This window comes from Gymnogyps californianus, chromosome 1 (genome assembly GCF_018139145.2).
Source record: "Gymnogyps californianus isolate 813 chromosome 1, ASM1813914v2, whole genome shotgun sequence".
Taxonomy (NCBI): domain Eukaryota; kingdom Metazoa; phylum Chordata; class Aves; order Accipitriformes; family Cathartidae; genus Gymnogyps; species Gymnogyps californianus.
The window spans coordinates 146,993,419-147,012,060 of NC_059471.1; the positions used below are offsets into that span (position 1 = coordinate 146,993,419).

At 39.2% G+C, this 18,642-nt stretch overlaps 1 protein-coding gene across 1 annotated transcript in view; it reads right to left on the reverse strand.

The window, feature by feature from the left end:
- Positions 1-18,642, reverse strand: part of PIK3C2G (phosphatidylinositol-4-phosphate 3-kinase catalytic subunit type 2 gamma) — a 205,113-nt gene that overhangs the window by 73,933 nt on the left and 112,538 nt on the right. The window contains exons 18-21 of the mRNA XM_050913293.1: positions 7,674-7,854; positions 6,206-6,313; positions 3,821-3,913; positions 1,504-1,633 (exon numbers count right to left, since the gene is read on the reverse strand). Of these exons, the coding sequence (XP_050769250.1) occupies positions 1,504-1,633; positions 3,821-3,913; positions 6,206-6,313; positions 7,674-7,854 (512 nt within the window). The remainder of the gene's footprint in view (positions 1-1,503; positions 1,634-3,820; positions 3,914-6,205; positions 6,314-7,673; positions 7,855-18,642) is intronic.

An 18,642-nucleotide genomic window follows, 5' to 3' on the forward strand; every position in this document is an offset into this window, starting at 1 on the left:
CCAGCCTTCTGTCCCTGTCCCCACGTGTGGTCCCCTGGCACATCATCCTGCAACTTTGCATTACAGGAAGGACTTCCTCTAACAATTTCACTTGGTGACAGGCTCCTTTACCATACCATGCCTGGAAAGTAGCATTCTACCAGTGTTTCATCTGCTTTTCACATTTCTGTGAAAAGTGATTTCCATGTTCCCATGACTATGAAATTATCATCTCCTATCTCCCTTGTGTGGAAAAGGTGGCCCATGGAGAAAGTCATTAGCTTAGGACTTGGAAGACCTGGGTACACAAATCTACTTAAGCACATGTCCTGTATGACCACAGCCATGTCACTTGGTCCTTTTATCCTTAACCATTAACTGCAAATCTATTATATTAACACTTCTGTAGCTCATAAGGAAAGACGTTGTATGAAAAATCTGTGAGACACCGAGAGGTTTTCTGCTGCTATAGTGCTCAAAGGAAGAGACTGTCAGGCAGAGAACATTATTTGCAGGTGATCCCTGTATCTTTCTTGGCAAAAGTCAAATTAAGCGTTAGTATATAAGAGAGACTATAATATTTTGTTCAGAAATAGTATTCTTGCATTATTTGCCTTTGAAGCAGAAGCCTTCAAGCTTTGACTCCCATCTCTACAAAGAAGGGAGGAGTCTTTTTCAGGTCACCTTAACCACCTGCCATGTGCATGAACTCATCTATTCTTTCTCCTAGTTCCTTCAGATCATTCATCCTCTCTCATTTTCTCTTTGTGGCTCAGAAAGCAATGATTTTTAAGATTTTTTTATTTTAATAGTTTTTGTACAGCAGGTAATCTGGATACATCAGTCTTCTATTTGTGCAAGGATTATTTTCAGTAAAAGATTTGGAGTCAGTAAAAACTAGTAAGCTTATTGCTGTCAGTAAATTTCTTTAGCAAGCAATTGGTATCCCTGCTGCAGCTCTGCTATAACAACCATAAAAGAGAGAAATAAAGCTTTCAGATGAGTCAGGCCTGCCCTAAGTAGCATAAATCGCAAGAGTAATATTTCAAAATCAACACTGCAAAGCTGTCATCACTTGTCTACAGGTACTTCCTATAGCCACATGCATCTAGGTTCATTTAAGTATCTATGCAGGATCACACTGGATTAAAACTTTAGTAGCTGTGTCCTTTTTTCTCCAAAGCCCTCTTTTTGATATGTGAAGTTACTTTTAAGAATCTGGTGCAAGCTGATGGTGTTGAGGCTTTTGGAAAATTCTAGTCTAAGGTGCTACAAAATTCAATGAGTTTGGTTGTATTTCTTCTGGAGAGGCAGAATGAATAAATAAAATGAACATTCAGGGGTAGGCAAGTATACAATTCAGGGCTCGAGTAACTGAAATTCTGAGCATTTTTTTTTTCTTTGAGAGGGAAGATAAATAAGACACCCATGAAAATAAAAGTTGAAGGGAGGATTTTTGTATACTGCTGTTTACATGACATACGAACAATGTAATACAGGTAACTTTTGTAATCTAAAACTGACCTTGGCCTTTTCCTGTAGATAAACACCTATAAATGATCATTTGCATATCCAGTCCCTCTTGGAGCCAAATGCTGTCCATCACTCGAATAAGTTGCAGAACCAGCATATCTTGACGTAGATCATCGCCTGTCTGTGAAAATCGCACAAGAAATCCAGGTTTCTCCTTCAATACCAGACAGAAATAACTTCTTGTTTCATTTGGACTTTTTCCCCCACCAAAATAGCTACATTCATTTTACAGTAAATCCCTCTTGTTTTTCTTCAAAGTTGCTACTTATCTTTCTGTGTCGGAAGAGAACAGAGTAGATGGCACACATAGGCAGAAACAGTTCTGGCAGCCACTCAGATGGTAACAAATGCTCCCTGATTAACTGCAGCCTTTCTGCTTATTGTTCCTGTGTAACTATTAGAGTTTGAAAATTTAATCCGGAGGTAGGATCCTAACTTAGTTACATTTTAAAGTCTACCTAACACTAGATCCCTTTTCACAAATGACAGCGTTTGTATAATGTTAAGCTTCACAACTTGGTATTTGCAGCAGGCTGAAGGGGAATTTTATCATGAATTTATATTTTATCCATGACATGATTCATATTCAGTTTCAAACAGTGATGCAGTGTTGACTGCTCTCCCCATGGAGTCAGTCAAACAATAATCTTAGTGAAATGGGGCTTTAATTGTAGCCACAAGAAGTAATGAAGAGATTATTTTCAACCATGGCTGACTAAATGGCCTGTGAAAACAAAAGCCCTGCTTTTTATGTTTCCCCCTCCCCACCCCATCTAAAATACATGTGACTTTTACTGGTATTTTTAAGTGCTTTATTCTTTTATTATGTTCTTTTTATATAAGCATTCCAATCTACAGACATTTACCGCCATGAAATGAGTACTTGAGGAGACATAAACTCATCTTTAAAAAAAAAAAATCCAAATCTATTTTTCTTTCATTTAAACGTAATCTTGACTCCAACTAATTCTTCTTAGTACCTAAACCTGCAAAAAATCTTATTCTTTCCATTTACCTTCCCTCACATGTACAGTCAGTAGACAATTTAGTATGAAATCAGTGCTTATCATTTTATGTACGCATTATCCATCATGAATAAACAATGGAACTATAGTACAAGTAAAAGATACTTTAACACAATGGTTTGCTGACAGGAGAAGGTGATGTCAGCTATAATACTTCTACAGCAACTAGACAGTTGTTTGTTGAACATTACTAGGCAGGGAAAATACTGTCTAGGTAGAACCAGCACAAATGTTTAAATGCCCCATGAGCAGCCATTTGCTCAAGTTGCTCAACTAAGTAGGAACCTGTCTATTTAACATTGACTCTCAGATGAAATAGCCTAAGAACCAGCTTTCTGAATGTTCAGAAAAACTTAACATTGCTAGCCTCCCCCTAACACGCCTGGAAAGCATACTTCTATTCCTGAGAATCACAGCTGCTCTAAAGGTCAATTTAATTCAAGACAGCCTAGAAATCTTTTTTTTTTTTTAATTTATTTTTATAAATTTTTTAGACTTCTAGTTTGGAAAATCATACTTCAAAAGATCTAGGAATAATGTCTATGACAACACTGGCCATTTTGTATCCATCAGCCATTTTATGAACTTCAGTGTTCTTCTCTAAAAACAGTATCCACTGTTATGGAAGACTTTTGCTCTTTTGAAAGAGAATTAACTTTAAATTGCATGTATTGTCTTTTGTGGATGGACACAGCACTGTCCTGAACTCTGAAGCTTTTCTAGGCAACAACTGGAAAATAAACTCGAGTTTATTTTCAGAGTCGGTAACTCCAAGTAACTCCAATGAGACAGAGCTCCTCTGCTGTCCCCTCCACCTCCCTCTTCCTCAGCCCATTCCCCCATGCTGGCTGATAGGGGTAGAATTAGTTCTGTGTAGCAAATGCAGTCCCTAACACTCCAGTATTCTCATTTGTTAGAGACACGTGGACAAGGCTAGGGGATTCAGTCATTCTGAGCTCTCTCTTCTCTGAGACTTGCTATCTTACTTCATTGTGGTAAATAAACTAGGTTTAAAATATAAACTTCATATTTTAGCCTGCTTGTCTCCACTAATAAAAAAAAAATTGTAAGTCATTTGATTCCCTACCGATCAAAAAGCTGATATTTCAGTGCATTGCCTCAACATATTCCATTAAAAGTTCTAGTATCAAAAATAATTGGCAAAAGTGAACAGCAGAGCCAAATCAAACATTCTCAGGCTCAAGGTTTAAAACATAAATTAGGTGAATTTCAAATCAACATTTTCCGTACAAAAGGAACTGAGGATTAGAAGAAGAACATACCTTAAAAATAACATTGATGTTTCCACTTGGAGCATTTGCATTGATGAAGGAGATTTTTAATGGAAAAGCATTGGACGTAAAATATGAACATGACTTCAGGGAAAAAAAGATGAGAAAGAACAACAGTGTCACATATACAAAACATCAGGCTAATACAATACCTCCGAAAAAGGTACCATCTTTAAATGCTGCTCAGTAGCACTGATAACAAAAATAAATAATTCTTGATATTATTGGCTGTTTAATTGGGTCAGGAAAATGAGAAATTCTTTTTCCCAGACAATTTGTTTCACTCAATAATCAGATTATGTGAATGGATAACATTTTCCGTACTAATAGTTTTTCATTTTCACCCAGGCCTATTAACAATGAACTTTGGCTGAGACTAAGTGGATGAAGTACATAAGACTGATCTAATGAGAATCTGTAAAGCATTGAAAAGCCTTTAGTCCTATTATTTTCTGGAAAAAAAAAAAAAAAATTGCCCAATCATACAATCTTTATGGAAGCAAAAAACCTGCTAATTTCTTTGGTGACCTCACTCTGGCTGAGGAGACAGGAAATTCTGAAAATCATAATCTATTTTATGTGGAGTTTATCTTAATTAAACATAAACTCTGACTTCTTATGCCCTACAGCTCCTTCCACCTGAAGACCTCAAAGGGCTTCAAAAAGCATTAATGAGCCAAGCACTGCCAATCCTGTGTGAGTTAGGGTGGTATTATCATCATCATTAAAAAAGCGGGGAGAGGGGGAACCCACTGAAAAAATAACCAAAGACAATGGTAAATTAGTGGCCTGGTTTCTAGAAATAATGAGTGCCCCATAGAGGCTACTGCTGTCCTTACTGGGTGGAGTGCAATGGAGGCTAATTTGAACAAAAACACTACCAGACACAGCTGTCTCTTGCTTTCCATCTAAACACCTCAAAGCATGCTACAAGCATGCAAATATTGTCTTAGTCACATCATACCTCTGCGACGTGCAATAGCCATTATTGATGATGAAATCCTGACCCCCTATGGAATTTTGCCAATTGAAATGTCTCAATAAGTGCTTAAAAGGTTACTGTGAGATAATGCATTTCTGATAGAGCTGGGAGCAGTGCTTGCTACTAGTAAAATCAATGGATGACACCAAAATGAATTAAATTTAGGTAATTATAAGCACTTAAAAATTCTAATTTGCATGATTATACTGACATACAGTTCAATCAAGAAGCTGCATATATTTATAACAAGATAATGGCCTATAATGATATAAGAAAAATGAAAAAAAAAAAATCTCTCTTCAGATACTTATATTTAAACATTTTGTATCTGTCCAGCCAAGCTGGTGCAGTATAAATAGCATGACTGTATGGTGAGATACCTTCCCATTAGTCATTATTTCCAAAAAGCTTGAAAGCAGTGAGAAGCGGCAGGCTTCAAATTCTTCTGACTTATATCATACACAATTGGCCCAAGCCTGCGGGGTGCTGGAAGACCTCTGTTCTCAGCAAGATCAAGGCTGAATAGCAATTACTTGGAGAATCACAGGTCAAAGGCAATTGAAGGGATCAGCACCTCTTAGAATCAGGTCCACTGTGGATAATGAGCCAGAAAACAAAAATAGAGCACAAATTGCTGTAATTAGGCACCTATAACTGGTAATACATATGGGTGTTCAGGTTTGTTTTCTCTTGCTGCTGGATACCTTTTCCTTCTCCAGAGATGGAACAGCTTATTCCTGGCATAATATTGTTTATGAAAACATTTCTAAACAATGAATAACTAAGTCTTAGTACTGTGGTCAAAGTAAAGTCAAGTAACACTAAAGAGCATTGTTGTTTCCTTTATTCTTAAGTCATTTTTAATAGGGTTCATAGACATAGTTAAGTTACTGTGAATATTTAATATTTTAGCAATTCTCAGTCATGTGCCTAGTCTCACCTCAGCAAAAAGAGCTAGCTCTAGACCTTTAGCCGCTCCCATAGTGACAGGGGAGAGTCTTAGATGAGAAAAAAACTGCCACCAAGAGCTACCTGGGCAGGATGGTAACTGGGTCTCAGCTTCAGGGAAGCCAAGTGCCCTTGCCAATCCCAACACCACATCAGGGCAGCTGAGCCGGGAGCAGCCTGCTCAGAGTTTGAAATCTCTGCTGCCACTGCTGTGCAAGGTAAGACATGCATGCAACACCCACCCCACCAGTCCCTTTCACCTCTGCCTCCAACAAAGGGCCCCAGTTTAAAGGGGATTAGACTAGATGTCAGTTTACCATATGACTCATGCTTAATACCAGTAAGATTATTTCCGAGTCAATGCAGCCATTCACTCCCTCTCCCCCTTTATAATAATAATAATAAAAAAAATTAAAAACGTAATCCATTGCATGACCTAGACTTACGTCTGCCTCTATGCCTTGGACAACAAGTGCAGGATTCAGGGGAAGCCGACAAACCTTTACCTCCTGGAAGAACAGCTGAAGTCTGTTGAGTTCCACCTTTAACACCTCCTGCAACATGTGAATCATTATGGCAACATGAAAGAATTTGACTGCAGCTTTTAAGCCGTTGAATGTCTTTCTGTATTTTAAACAAGCAGTACAATTTCTGGAGCTAGTAGCATCCACGTAACCTTGTAACAGCTAATGAGGTCACACTGAGGTGCAGTTATTAAAAATAGGAATTATGATTTTACTCCACATTCATGCTTTTTTTTGCCTAGATGCACTACCAGTTCATGCTGTCATGCAGGTTCAGATTCAATACCCTTCATTAGGGGCTGATTAGCCTTGCACCTGCTCTACTGCATCTCATGTCTTTTTTGCCTTGCTGGACAACTTCATAATTTGTTGCTTGTTGCCTCAACACTGTGATCTCCCTTGCCTAACTGTGTTAACCACAAGGTTTGGGAGTTTCTCAGTATCACAGTAACTGCAGCTTTGAGATTCATGTCTAAAATCTGAATTATGCATCAGTAATGTATAATGTATCACTACTATTTCTTTTTCTTTACATGGATTTTTCTCTTTGCAAATATTTTTGTCTTTTTACTTCCATGTTTGCTTTGTTGCTCTCAGTAGCAACACTGAGAGTTTTCTGAAAAATCCTTTGAAAATCTTTGAACCCTTAACAAGGCAAAAAGAATTCATGATAACTTCCGTGATAACCGGCAGTGGCAGGTATATTTTTATTTGGCTTTCTGGTCTGTCTTGCTGAGATCTCAGCAAGAAGCAGTTTTACACATCAGGTAAGTAACAACAGCTGTCTTGGAAAATTAACAGTTTTGAATTGGAAACGTACCTACGCAATATAAAAGCTGCACCCGCTGGAGAACAAGACTGCAAGGCTTCTACTGCCAGGAATGCATCTCAGCAGATATGCGTACAGTATTAATTGCTGAATGCTATATTTGAGATATTAAGTACAATCTACTTTGGTTTGTTTTGCTAAGAAATGAGGATGTTCAGCCTGTCAAGGACAACTCTTAGCAAAGTTTTCAAGAAACACTGCAGCTCTACAGGAGTCAAATATTTTGGGATGAGGTGCTGAATGTGAGCATTCCTTTCAGTAAAATGTTAATCAGCTTTGTTGCCATTATTTTTGACCACCTCCAAGTCTGGTTGAGAAACCATTGATGAAGGAATTTAAATGGCTTAAAAGATCTGCTGACCTCAAGAGTAATAGTGATGAGAGTTGTCCCATTAAATACATAAGTTTTACTTGTTTTCAGAGCAGCACAAAATTTTGCAAATTTTAGTCAAATCTTGCATTTATTTATGTAAAGGGCATTATAGGAAAGAGGTGTCACCTTAGAAAAAATAAAATTACCTGAAGAAACTTAGATAGAAGGGGAGGTATTTTTTAACAAACCTTTCTTTTTGAGTCACTGGCAGCTTTTACTTTTTTGGCAATGTCTTCCAGAATTCTGACAAGTTTCCCCTCCTTAGAAAACTCATTGTTCAGGGTTTTTCCAGCACAGAATTGGAGAGCAGCCAGTAGTTTCTGATACCAGATTTTGAAATGAACTTCATTCTGTGCATTCTTCAACAACCTGAAGAAGGGAGGGTAAAAAAATCTGTGTATCTAAAACTGATTTTTATTTTATATCACCTCTAGCAGGAACAATAAATGGACTCCAGACTAAACTGTATTTGGTGACTTTGGGCAGCAGAGAATGAAAAAAAATGTTGTTTATTTGTTGGCAGTACTCAAGTCCCATTTGATAACTAATGAGATTCCCAGCGTGCTGAATCAATAGCAACCTGGCATTTCTTATTGTCTTATGTAGTGCAGTGCCTGTATTGCTTCTTATTTCTGCAAAAGTTTACAAAGTGAAAATAAGTTGTATTTTTTGAAGTCCAGTCTTAAATATATGTGCCTAAATCTATTTTTTTTTCTCCTGCCAGTACAGTTACACAACCAAGCACATCTTTCAGCTAGGAGGTGCATTTAAAGACCATTTTAGTCTCAGATGTATCATCAGTTCTAGAAACTTTCACTATTTTAAGTTGAGGAGACATTTCTGAAATTGGCTATACTGCTAAAAAAAGTCAAATGAGCCCATTTTATTCCTTTCTTTACTCCTAAGCGTTGGTCTAGAGCAAAAACTCAGCTCTTAGTTCTACTGAAGTTTGTAAAAGCTTTGGAACTGAAGTTATTACCAACATAAAAGTCAGAAATAAACCCAAAAACATTTTTTTTTTTTCATGTTCACCATGCAGTCTTCTCTAATTACACGTTCATTTGGGCGAGGAAAGCTGTGGAGTTTAGGGGTTTTTTTAGGTAATTGAATTGATCACTGGGAAATTTTGTCCTTATGTGGGCCAGAGCTTTTGTACACATTTGATTTATTTTTATAAGTGTAGATGGAATTACCAGCTTTATATTGTTACTAACTCCTGTCCAGCGCCTGGGACTTCACTTTGCCTGAAGGACTGATGAACTGCTCTTTGCTTTTGTCTGAACTTTCCTCCCCACAACCGCATCCTTAAGAACATCTCAAACCTTAAATCCCTTATAAAGGCCTGAATCTTAATGCAGTTTCCCTTACATGATGAGGTTACTCAAACCTAACCAATAATGCTAGTTTTCAGAGGACAGAAATCAGAGAAGCTGTTGACTTTTAATGCACATCACATATGAATATGTCACATAACAAAAAGCAAGAACAAGATATATATCAAATACTGATATTTAAAGGTAAAAAATCATAATTCCTATAGACACTTCAATCCTTCAAATCATACATAAGACATTACAATATTGCTACAGCAGCTCATGCATCTTTTGGTGATGAGGGATTCCTGTCATCTTTTATAAGGCAATGATCCTTCTAGGTCCTCTTTTCCTATATAATTCAATGCAGAATAATATCACCTACTGGTTTCTGAAAAGCCTTTCCAGTTATACAAAACCTCTGAACATCTAAGGGTTTATAAGTACTGAAAATCTTAAAAGAATGTGTGGTGTTTCTATCAGAAATGCCTAGACATGAAAGGGAAGAGATATGAGAAGTTTATCATCAGCACTCTCTGGAGGAGATTGAAATGACATTTCTTTCTGTAGACTAGCAAAAACAAATAATTACTTTTTGAATCGGAAATAAATACAAATGGTCATTGCAGTGCCTGGTGGAAGGCAAACCCCAGCACACAGAGGCAGCTATATTCTTATCCTGAACACTCCACAAACTGAAGAAGGCTGAGAGCACATGCATATATGGCGGTGGATAAACTAATTCTTCCAGATTCCAAGCAGACTAAATCCAAGATTCCACAGGATGGGATTCATTTGCTTAAAGGTAGATGCTTTGTGCCATTTTAGATATCCCAGGAAATCCTATTTGGCCTCTAGCTGCTGCCTTGGAAGGGCGTGGGTCCACTAGAGGCAATATCTCACGTGTGCCACTCCCATGCAGATGTCTCAGATGCCCTATGCTGTCTAAAATAGACTATGTTTAGGGTACCGAATCACTCTGCAGTGGCCTTTTAGCTCAGTTGTAGGCAAACAAGGTGATTTAAAACAAAAACGTACTCTGTCCATTTCAACAGCAAGTCAGGAACGGGCTTGGTGATTATTTTTTAAACAAAAGCATTACTGGCACAGTCCAAACTGTCACATGGGCAGGAATTTTAGTCTACTGAAGCAGAGTCAGCTCAGTCTCAGTTCAGCTAAGCAGCTTGCATTTCTCTTGGAGCACAGGCAGAATGAACTTGTTCACTTCTGCCCTGCAAAGACAAGTGCAAGTGCACCTAAGAAAAGACAACATCATTGTGCTATCTATTTTGAACTGGCCAGGTTATGTTAGTGCAGAATCTTCTGTCTGCACTTAGGCTTGCATTGGAATGAGCTCCTGGGCATCTAAATCATATCCATTCACCTGCTCCATTTTTAACGGTATATATTTAGGGAATCCAGAAAGGCTACCTTTTCTTGTTTGAGATGTCCCTTTAATACTCTCAGATATGCAGAACATGAAAACAACTTCTATTTCCCTAAAATGAAAGGTTTAGGATTTCACATACAGGAAGCAAAATAGCAAACCCAAAATGTTTTCCTATTTTAAACAGAGCTATTGCCTGCATAAGGCAGATTAACTTAGAAGATCCATTTTTTGATTATTCTTATGGCTGAGTGTTCACAGAAAATAAGCTTATATACACATATGATATAAAGATTTCTTTTTGACCTGAGAAGGGATTATGGGCCAGATTCAGATAGCTTATGCATAAGGTGTACATGAGAACAGAGGATGTATGGAGTCCGAATCCTCTCACATGCACTTCTTGAGCCCAGTCCATGGGGAAAGTTGAGGCAGTCATCATGATCTCACTGGTAAAATCCATTGCCATGCCAGCTGCAGCCCAGCACACACTCCACAATCTGAACCCACATGGCAGCTTTTGACAGTGCATGTGCTTCCCCAGCAGCCCCATGAGGGACTCAGGGCTCTGCATTCAAAATGTATCTAGCAACTGCGGTACAGGCAGCGCAACTTCCCTCTGCCTGCCCACTGGGGTAGGTATGCTTTTAAAAGCCTGTAGACCTTAATTTGCAAAATGATTTGGATTAACTGGGTCTGATTTTTATATTCATTTTATAAAAGTAGTCCCAAGGAGGATACGAAGGACAGCTTTTAATGTGATGACTCATTGTAGGGTTTGCTGAAATGTTTATTCAACAACTGAACAAATATGCTGTTGTAATTCTGTCTTCCCAGTTTCCTGGCACACACATCTTCACCCTGCCATTGCAAGAACTCAGCGGAGATAGGAAAGTCTGCAACTTCTGAGGTTGCAGGATGGAGAAATGCTCAAGACACTAATGAAATATTCAAGTTAGAACAGGATGCCTAGCTGTGACAGAGGAAGACAAAATTGGAATGATTTAAAACGCAAGGCTGCCAGTAAGGAAGAATGTGAAGTTTTTTTTTTTTTTTTCCTCTGACAATTTTCACAGGATTCTGCAAGACAGAACTCAATATAAAAGCCTGGCTTCATGCCAGGCCTAGACAGAGGATCTTGCTCCTAACAACGGGGAGACTTCCTCACTCTTTAGGGTTCTCTGATTTGGGACAAACACTCTTGTTCTCAGCAAGGCCAGGGGAATTCAGACACTGTCCCAAGGTCACTTTTACGAAATAGCACAACGGGGCTGGAAACAGAAGGATGCTGACCTGAAATTTAGCAGCGAAGTAAACTAGACTGCCTCTGCCTAGCAGCAGTCAGAGGGTCCAAGTCAGATTCTGGGGTGCCCTGAAAGATGCCCCCGACTTCTGCAAGCAGCTGCTTCTCTTCCTTTCTGCATACACCCACTCCATGCCTGCAAGGTGGATCCAATTCCATTTTCTGGCACTCACAGCTGCAGACGTGTGTGTATGTGTTTTCCGGGTACAGAAACACAAGTGTGCTAGAGAGATTTTTGCCACAGGGCAGAAGGGAAGGTGGGATTGAATCAGGCTGAGTTGGCTGCTGTGTCAGAGAAGGAGAAACAGGGCTAAAAACAGCAGCTATGGAGAAAAGGGAAATTTAAAAAAAAGGGAGGTGTCGTGGTTTAACCCCAGCCAGCAGCTAAGCACCACACAGCTGCTCTCTCACTCTCCCCCTGCTCACAGTGGGATGGGGAGGAGAATAGGAAAAAAGGTAAAACTCGTGGGTTGAGATAAGAACAGTTTAATAACTAAAGTAAAATATAATACTAGCAATAGTAATAAAGAAATATAATAATAATAATTGTAATGAAAAGGAATATAACAGAAAAAAAAGAAGGGGAAAAAAAAGAGGGAAAAAAAAAGAAAAAAACCAAGTGATGCACAATGCAATTGCTCACCACCCACTGACTGATGCCCCAGCAGCAATCCACCCCTCCCAGCCAACTCCCCCCAGTTTATATACTGGGCATGATGTTCTAGGGTATGGAATATCCCTTTGGCTAGTTTGGGTCAGCTGTCCTGGCTGTGCTCCCTCCCAGCTTCTTGCACACCTGCTTGCTGGCAGAGCATGGGAAACTGAAAATCCTTAACTTAAGATAAGCGCTACTTAGCAACAACTAAAACATTAGAGTGTTATCAACAGTATTCTCACACTAAATCCAAACACAGCACTGTACCAGCTACTTAGAAGAAAATTAACTCTGTCCCAGCTGAAACCAGGATAGGAAGTAAAAAAAAAGGAAGGAAAGGAATGAGATTGGATGGATCCTGGTACCAAAACAGGTGAGCTGGCCTCATTCTCCTTCTGTGGTGTGGAGAGAGAGGGAAGCTGGTGCTCTAAAGGCCTTGCAGCAGACACAGTCTGCTCTTTGAGTTGGATTTGGCAGACAAGTGAAAGAGTGAGGCTGCTCAGACAACTCTGCTGCTTGAACATCTGTTCCTTGTCTCCTTCAGAAAGGGGAGCAGGATGAACCAGAGAGTAATGCCTGACAGGACAGATTGGCTTGCAGGTAGCCTGTTAAACCACACTGTAGCAAAAGAAACCCAAGAAAAGGCCAGGATCTCCAGGATCTTATTGCAGTTTTAACCTCTACCTGCTATGAAAGACCGAGATACAGTTCGACTGGGTTATTTACATGTGGCGTCAAAATCAGAGTAGTGACCCTAGTCAATTCGTTTCCAAGTGATATCTGGTATTTATTACACAAAAGCTGTGCCTACGAGCACACACACTGTGTACTCTTTGCTTAAGGTGTTTTGAATTCAAAGACACACCATGAAAATGAGGTGCCTTAGGGTTTTAAGGTGAGTGCTGAGGTACTTACTATCATTGGTCAATCTTTGGTAAACTTGACCAAGGAAGTCAATAGGCTTTATTGTGAAGGTATATTTCATGCTTGTTTTCTGTCTCACTAAGCTGGAGGCAGTAAGAGTCGCAGAAGAAGAGAACATTAGTACAAGACTGCTGCTCATTATAGCAATAATTGTTTTAAAATGATTTTCCACAGCCCTTCATATCAAAGATTAGCACACAAACACACTTCTCTACCACTGCACAGCTTCCATGTCTGAGGTTGCCATCCATCCGTCTTGATTTTCATTAGACATCCTGCAACACTCCTAAGCTGTCCTTTGTGCTTTATTGTGCCATGGAGCTACAGCACACACCTGAAGCATATGACTGATTTAATTTTCAACTCCTTGAAGAAAACATTTTATTGTTTGCATTCTTAAACAGGAGAATAAGTAACAGGAGTGGTTTGCCAGTGGGGTTGCATTTGGGCTTTGCAGCTTCTTAAGTCCCACTGCAAGTTACCCACAGACACAAGGATGAGAGAGATGACAAAAATGTGCAGCTGAAGGTTAATACCTCCATCTAGCCTGTGATGGGCCATGAGGATGAGTGGGCAACTGCTGCTATTAATTACTCAGTTGCAAGTAAAACTTTTCTTAGTTTTTTCTTTTATCTCCCCGAGATTACATTGGACAAGGTTTTTACTTCCCTGCTGGTGATAATGGGAATAAACCCTTTGATAGAGATATCAACATAGCAAGTACCGCACAAAGACTGTGAACTCCAACAAATTCCAGATTCTAACAAGTACCTGTCATCCTCCATCCCCTACGCCCGCAACTCCCCTTACTCCTCTGCAGAGTACAGCCAAGCCTGTAGAACTCATCTTTTTCACTCACTAGCTGGTCTGCTCAGGCATGGCCTCTTTAGACGCAGCCAAACTCTAAGGCAGCAGAGTGCCAAGTTGGCAAATATAACTGTGGCTTTTCTGATCTCTTTGCCAGTGCCTAGGATGGATGACTGAACTTGCTGAAGCTCCCAGGAACATGTCTGTAGGATGGCAGCTATTGCTTCAGAGAACAGAAAGGAACACTTGCACTTGTTGCAATGTAATCTCTGTTCACAGCCTCCTTCACAGCCTCAGTGAGATAAGCCTTCACTGGACAGCAAAATTTAATTTCATTAACTTTGCTGGAAAGCCTTAAAGTGGCTCTGTTCTCATGGTCCTTTATTATTCAAGAGAAACATACAGGCTATCTCTGCCAACTTCCTTTAAAAAATAGATACAGGATAATACCTCCCTTTTTAAACTAACCCCAAATTCTAGAAAGGTGTGATTTATGTACTACAAGTCAGAAAGGAAAACACAGAAAACAACAGCACCATTCTGTGTAGACCTATTGGGGCATTGCAATCAACAAAGCAACTGACGTAAAAACAAATGAACAACTGAGAAGCACAAAATGTCTAACATGTTGAGAACAACACAATTTCTGCAGGGGAGAAGGGGGAGCAAAGTCAATTAGGCAGAAGAGTTAATGTATAACATAGATGGAAGGGACACAGCAGTTTTCCCAAGTGACTGTAGGACTGAGCATTTTCTATAGCTTTACGGAAACACGGTGTGAGGCCATCCATTTGACTGGAAGGACCAAGACTGAAATCCCTTTCACTCTCCCTTTCTTTGACCAAGCACAGAGCCAGCAGAAAGGGAGAGGCACAAGAGGGCTGGCAGAACTCTGCCTCATCTGCTGATCTTTCTTCTTTCTTTCTGTTCTAGAACAAGAAGAGAATGAAAGTTTACATTTCTTGAGTAGACTGAGTGAAGCATGGTACAATATTTTCTCTGAATCTTTCTAACAAAGTAAGTCTCCAGGATGGGAGAGCAGCAGCTGTTCAGTAGCTTGCAGCACCTGTCCACTTTTGGCTCTTCACACTTCTCACATAAGAAACCTGCAGTTAGTTTCACCTGCTGCTTCTCATATAACAGAGCTGCTTTTATAGACTCATTTTTCAAAGCATTACCCTTGAACGGAAAATACCTCTGCTTAAAGTGAAATTTTGTTTTAAAAGGCCATGCAATACATTTGCTTTTGTTTTTCTGATTCTTTTTTTATTACATAACTTAGAATAGATGTCTAACACGTTGGTCTCCCTTAGACAACAAAAAATTGTTGCAGACTTATTATAAAGTATGCTGGTTAGGGTTGAGAAACACAACATTTCTATGGGAGCCAAGGGACTAGTTGCCATTATTTGCTAATCTTCTCTCAAAGACCTTTCTGAACAAGGCAACAAAATTTGCATCCAGACAAATCATTTGATCCAGTAGATTCAATCAACCCAGTTCCCCCCACTCCCACTGAATGCCTTAACTGTGGAATGCATGTCCTGCTGACTCACAAAAAATTAGCAGATCAGTGAAAACAAAAGCTATGCTACGCTATGCAAGTAAGTTGCCAAACCCTACTAAGTTTGCCTAGCAGAAAAATGTTTTATTTGATACATAATATAGTTAGTTGCACACACTTCTGTATTAAGAAAATAAACCCCAGATAAAACTGGTTTTGTCTGGAGAAGAAAGAGCATTTACCTTGAAAATGAACTGTATCAAGAATTAATAGGAGAGTATAATGGTGCACAGGGACCACTATCACTACTAGATAGTAGATGCTACCTGGTCTAAGGTCTAAGCAAGTAATGATCACCCCCAGAACATGTCTTCTCCAATTTGTTGAATGGACATGCTAACGTCAATATAAGTGCTACAAGAATCATCTAGTAAAAAGAAGTGCTAACAATGTCTATGTTTTTCTGCTCCAGTTTGTAAAAACAAATAAATAAAACGAATTGTTAGTAAAGGCAGTCTCTTTCTAGTCTGCTCCTCTTTACTGGGTGGGCTCTGCAAGCAGCAGAGGACCAAATTTGTTAACACACTATCACAAGCACAAAAAATACCTGCAGCAGAACACCAACGTAACAAAACTAGTGGTTGTTTCCAACAACATCTGTATAAAACAGTGCTGACCTTGGATAACTTCAGAATATGTGAGTGAAGGTTCACAGTCTGCCAAAGATCCCACCCTAATAAAGTGTCAATCCAAAGCTACAGAAATGAAATGCCTTCACCCTGAAGTGTCATTAATACCGAGAGTGACTTAAGCTCAGGCTTGCAACTATAGGTCTAACTGTTCTCAACTATTAATAGAAAAAGTACCACTGTCTCAGTAAAGAGAATCAAAGAGAATGATTAACTTTGTCCTCCAAAAACTGTATACCAAATAAAAAAAATTAAAAAGCTGCTTACCAAATGTATTGCATTTAATGTCTACATGAAGATTATCAATGGGGCAGTATTATTTTGCATTCAATGAGAAACATGACATTCAAGTCTGGCATTAATTTTGAAAAGTCTGTTTCCATTTTTGCCAGTGCTTTCTTCACGTGACTAGGTATGTCCCTGTCTGCGCTTGTTTCAAAACTGTGGATTTTCTCCTCAGAACAAATGCCATATTGTTGTCAGAATTTCATGCAGTATCTTACTCACACCAGAATCAGCAAGCCTGAAAGCTACCAACCATCTATCTTTGTAATAGCTTAGAGTAAATTTGTGGCACACAAATTGAAATGCGCCATTCATTCCAGGCATAACAGAAATTGTTGTATTCTTCCCAGTGGGTAACTGCATTGGAAGCTTGCAATGAATGGGATTAGATGGGATAATCACCACTAAAATAAGCAGACCCAATGGCTTTAATGGGATGATGTCCAAATATGCCAGCAATAATTGGATACAGGAGGTGACTAAGCTACTCTGCTTTCAAACCATATAAATAAAACGCAAAATTAATCCAGGTTCAAGCAGTCCACTAGAGCCAATGGAGTTGCTAAGCTTTGTACTGTATCTGAATTTAGGCCACAGTTATCACAGCAATACACTGAGGAGAATCTGAAAATGTTTTTCTTCATCTGCCTATTGTTTGGGTAGTTCATGTCTACCAAAATAGCTTTGGATAGCTTCTGCAGCTTCCCATTAGCTTCACAGCTGGAACAAAAAATCCCTCATGACACTATAAAACAACATGTATGACACAGAACTAATTCTGTATGGTTCTGCATGCAATGAGCAATCCAGATTTACACGAAACTGCAGAATTAAACCTGAGTTACACTGCAACACTTTGGTTAACTTCACTTTAAAATGCTGTATGCGCTCGTTTATTTTTTGTTGTTTTTTGGGTTTTTATTTTTTTAACATACTGATACAGAAGTAGCTTCAGGGAGAAAACTAAAATTGTCTTTCTACAAGGTCATTATGGCCTTTGGCTGCTCATATTAGGAGCAGTTCCAGATTTTATTCATACATTCTGAGTCAGATCTGTACTTTATAATTGTAGAGTTTTCAGATTACTGTTCTTATGACTCACTCTGGGCATGGGGAGGGAGGGGCTTGGTTTTAGGGGGGAATAGGATGAGAGAGTGACATTGTTTTGCAAATATTATGTCATTCAAAAGAATTTATTCTGCAGAGCAGTAGATCTTGAGATGGGCTGTTAATTTTCCTATTTGCTCTGCACTCAGTTACAAGAATTTGCTTTGTTTAACAATATCTACAGTCAAAGCTGTTATCTTTCAAGTAGAGTCTCAGATTTTTACAGACAAGGTGCTCAGATGCCAACAGCAGAGAAAGGATGGATGAGATTTGATAGGTTCCAAATACATGCGGAGTTAACATTTCTTGTAAGGTAGCATCACTTCTACCTCTCTGGAAGAACCTGTCTGTAGATCCATTGTGTTTTAAGCACAGGTAACACAGGTACAAGAACTAGGATCCTGATCCCACATTACTTCCTGATGTGTCAGTCTCTTCTGGATCTTTACTTTCCTCTGGACATCCCTGCTCTAGCTAGTGGCCCTGCTTATCTTCTTTTGCCGATATCTAACGAAGAGAACTTTTTTCAGATCACTGCCTACACAGGAATAGGGAGGTATAATGAGCCTTCAGCAGGTACTGCTTTAGGTGTTGCAGCAATGATGGTACCTCAGTGTAATTACAAGATTGCAAAACACTGTTTTCAGTAGTCCTCTCATATCTGACGTAGTATGATTTCTGTAAGATGCCAAGTCCTCTTTTTCTGGCAATTTGCCATGTGGCATCTCAATGCTGCACAACAACAAAGGATGCATGGATCAGATTATCAGATCACAGCAACTTTTTACCTCTGTGCATGTGTGTGTGTGACTTTGTCAAAAGAATAACTTTGAGAGAACCTCCATAGCTCAAATAAAGTGGCATCATGAAGACATACGGTCCTTAACACTTCAAAAATAACTAGCAAAACTCATTTGTTTTCAGGGAACGGAAGAGAGAGAATCAGACTTTTCAACAGGGGAGTCTCTAGAGTCCCAATAACACTTTTTCATCTTTTCATGATTTTGACTCTTCTAAGGGAGAAATCTCTTCAGACTGCATAAGGCTACTCTGCAGCCTTCTTCAAACAAGATGATACCTACCATGTTTTCATTTAATTACAGCAGAGGAGACCATGAGAGATGGCTCTTGTCAGCTCATTCCTGTCGGCGGCAGGACAGAAGAACAAGCTTTTACACTGTAA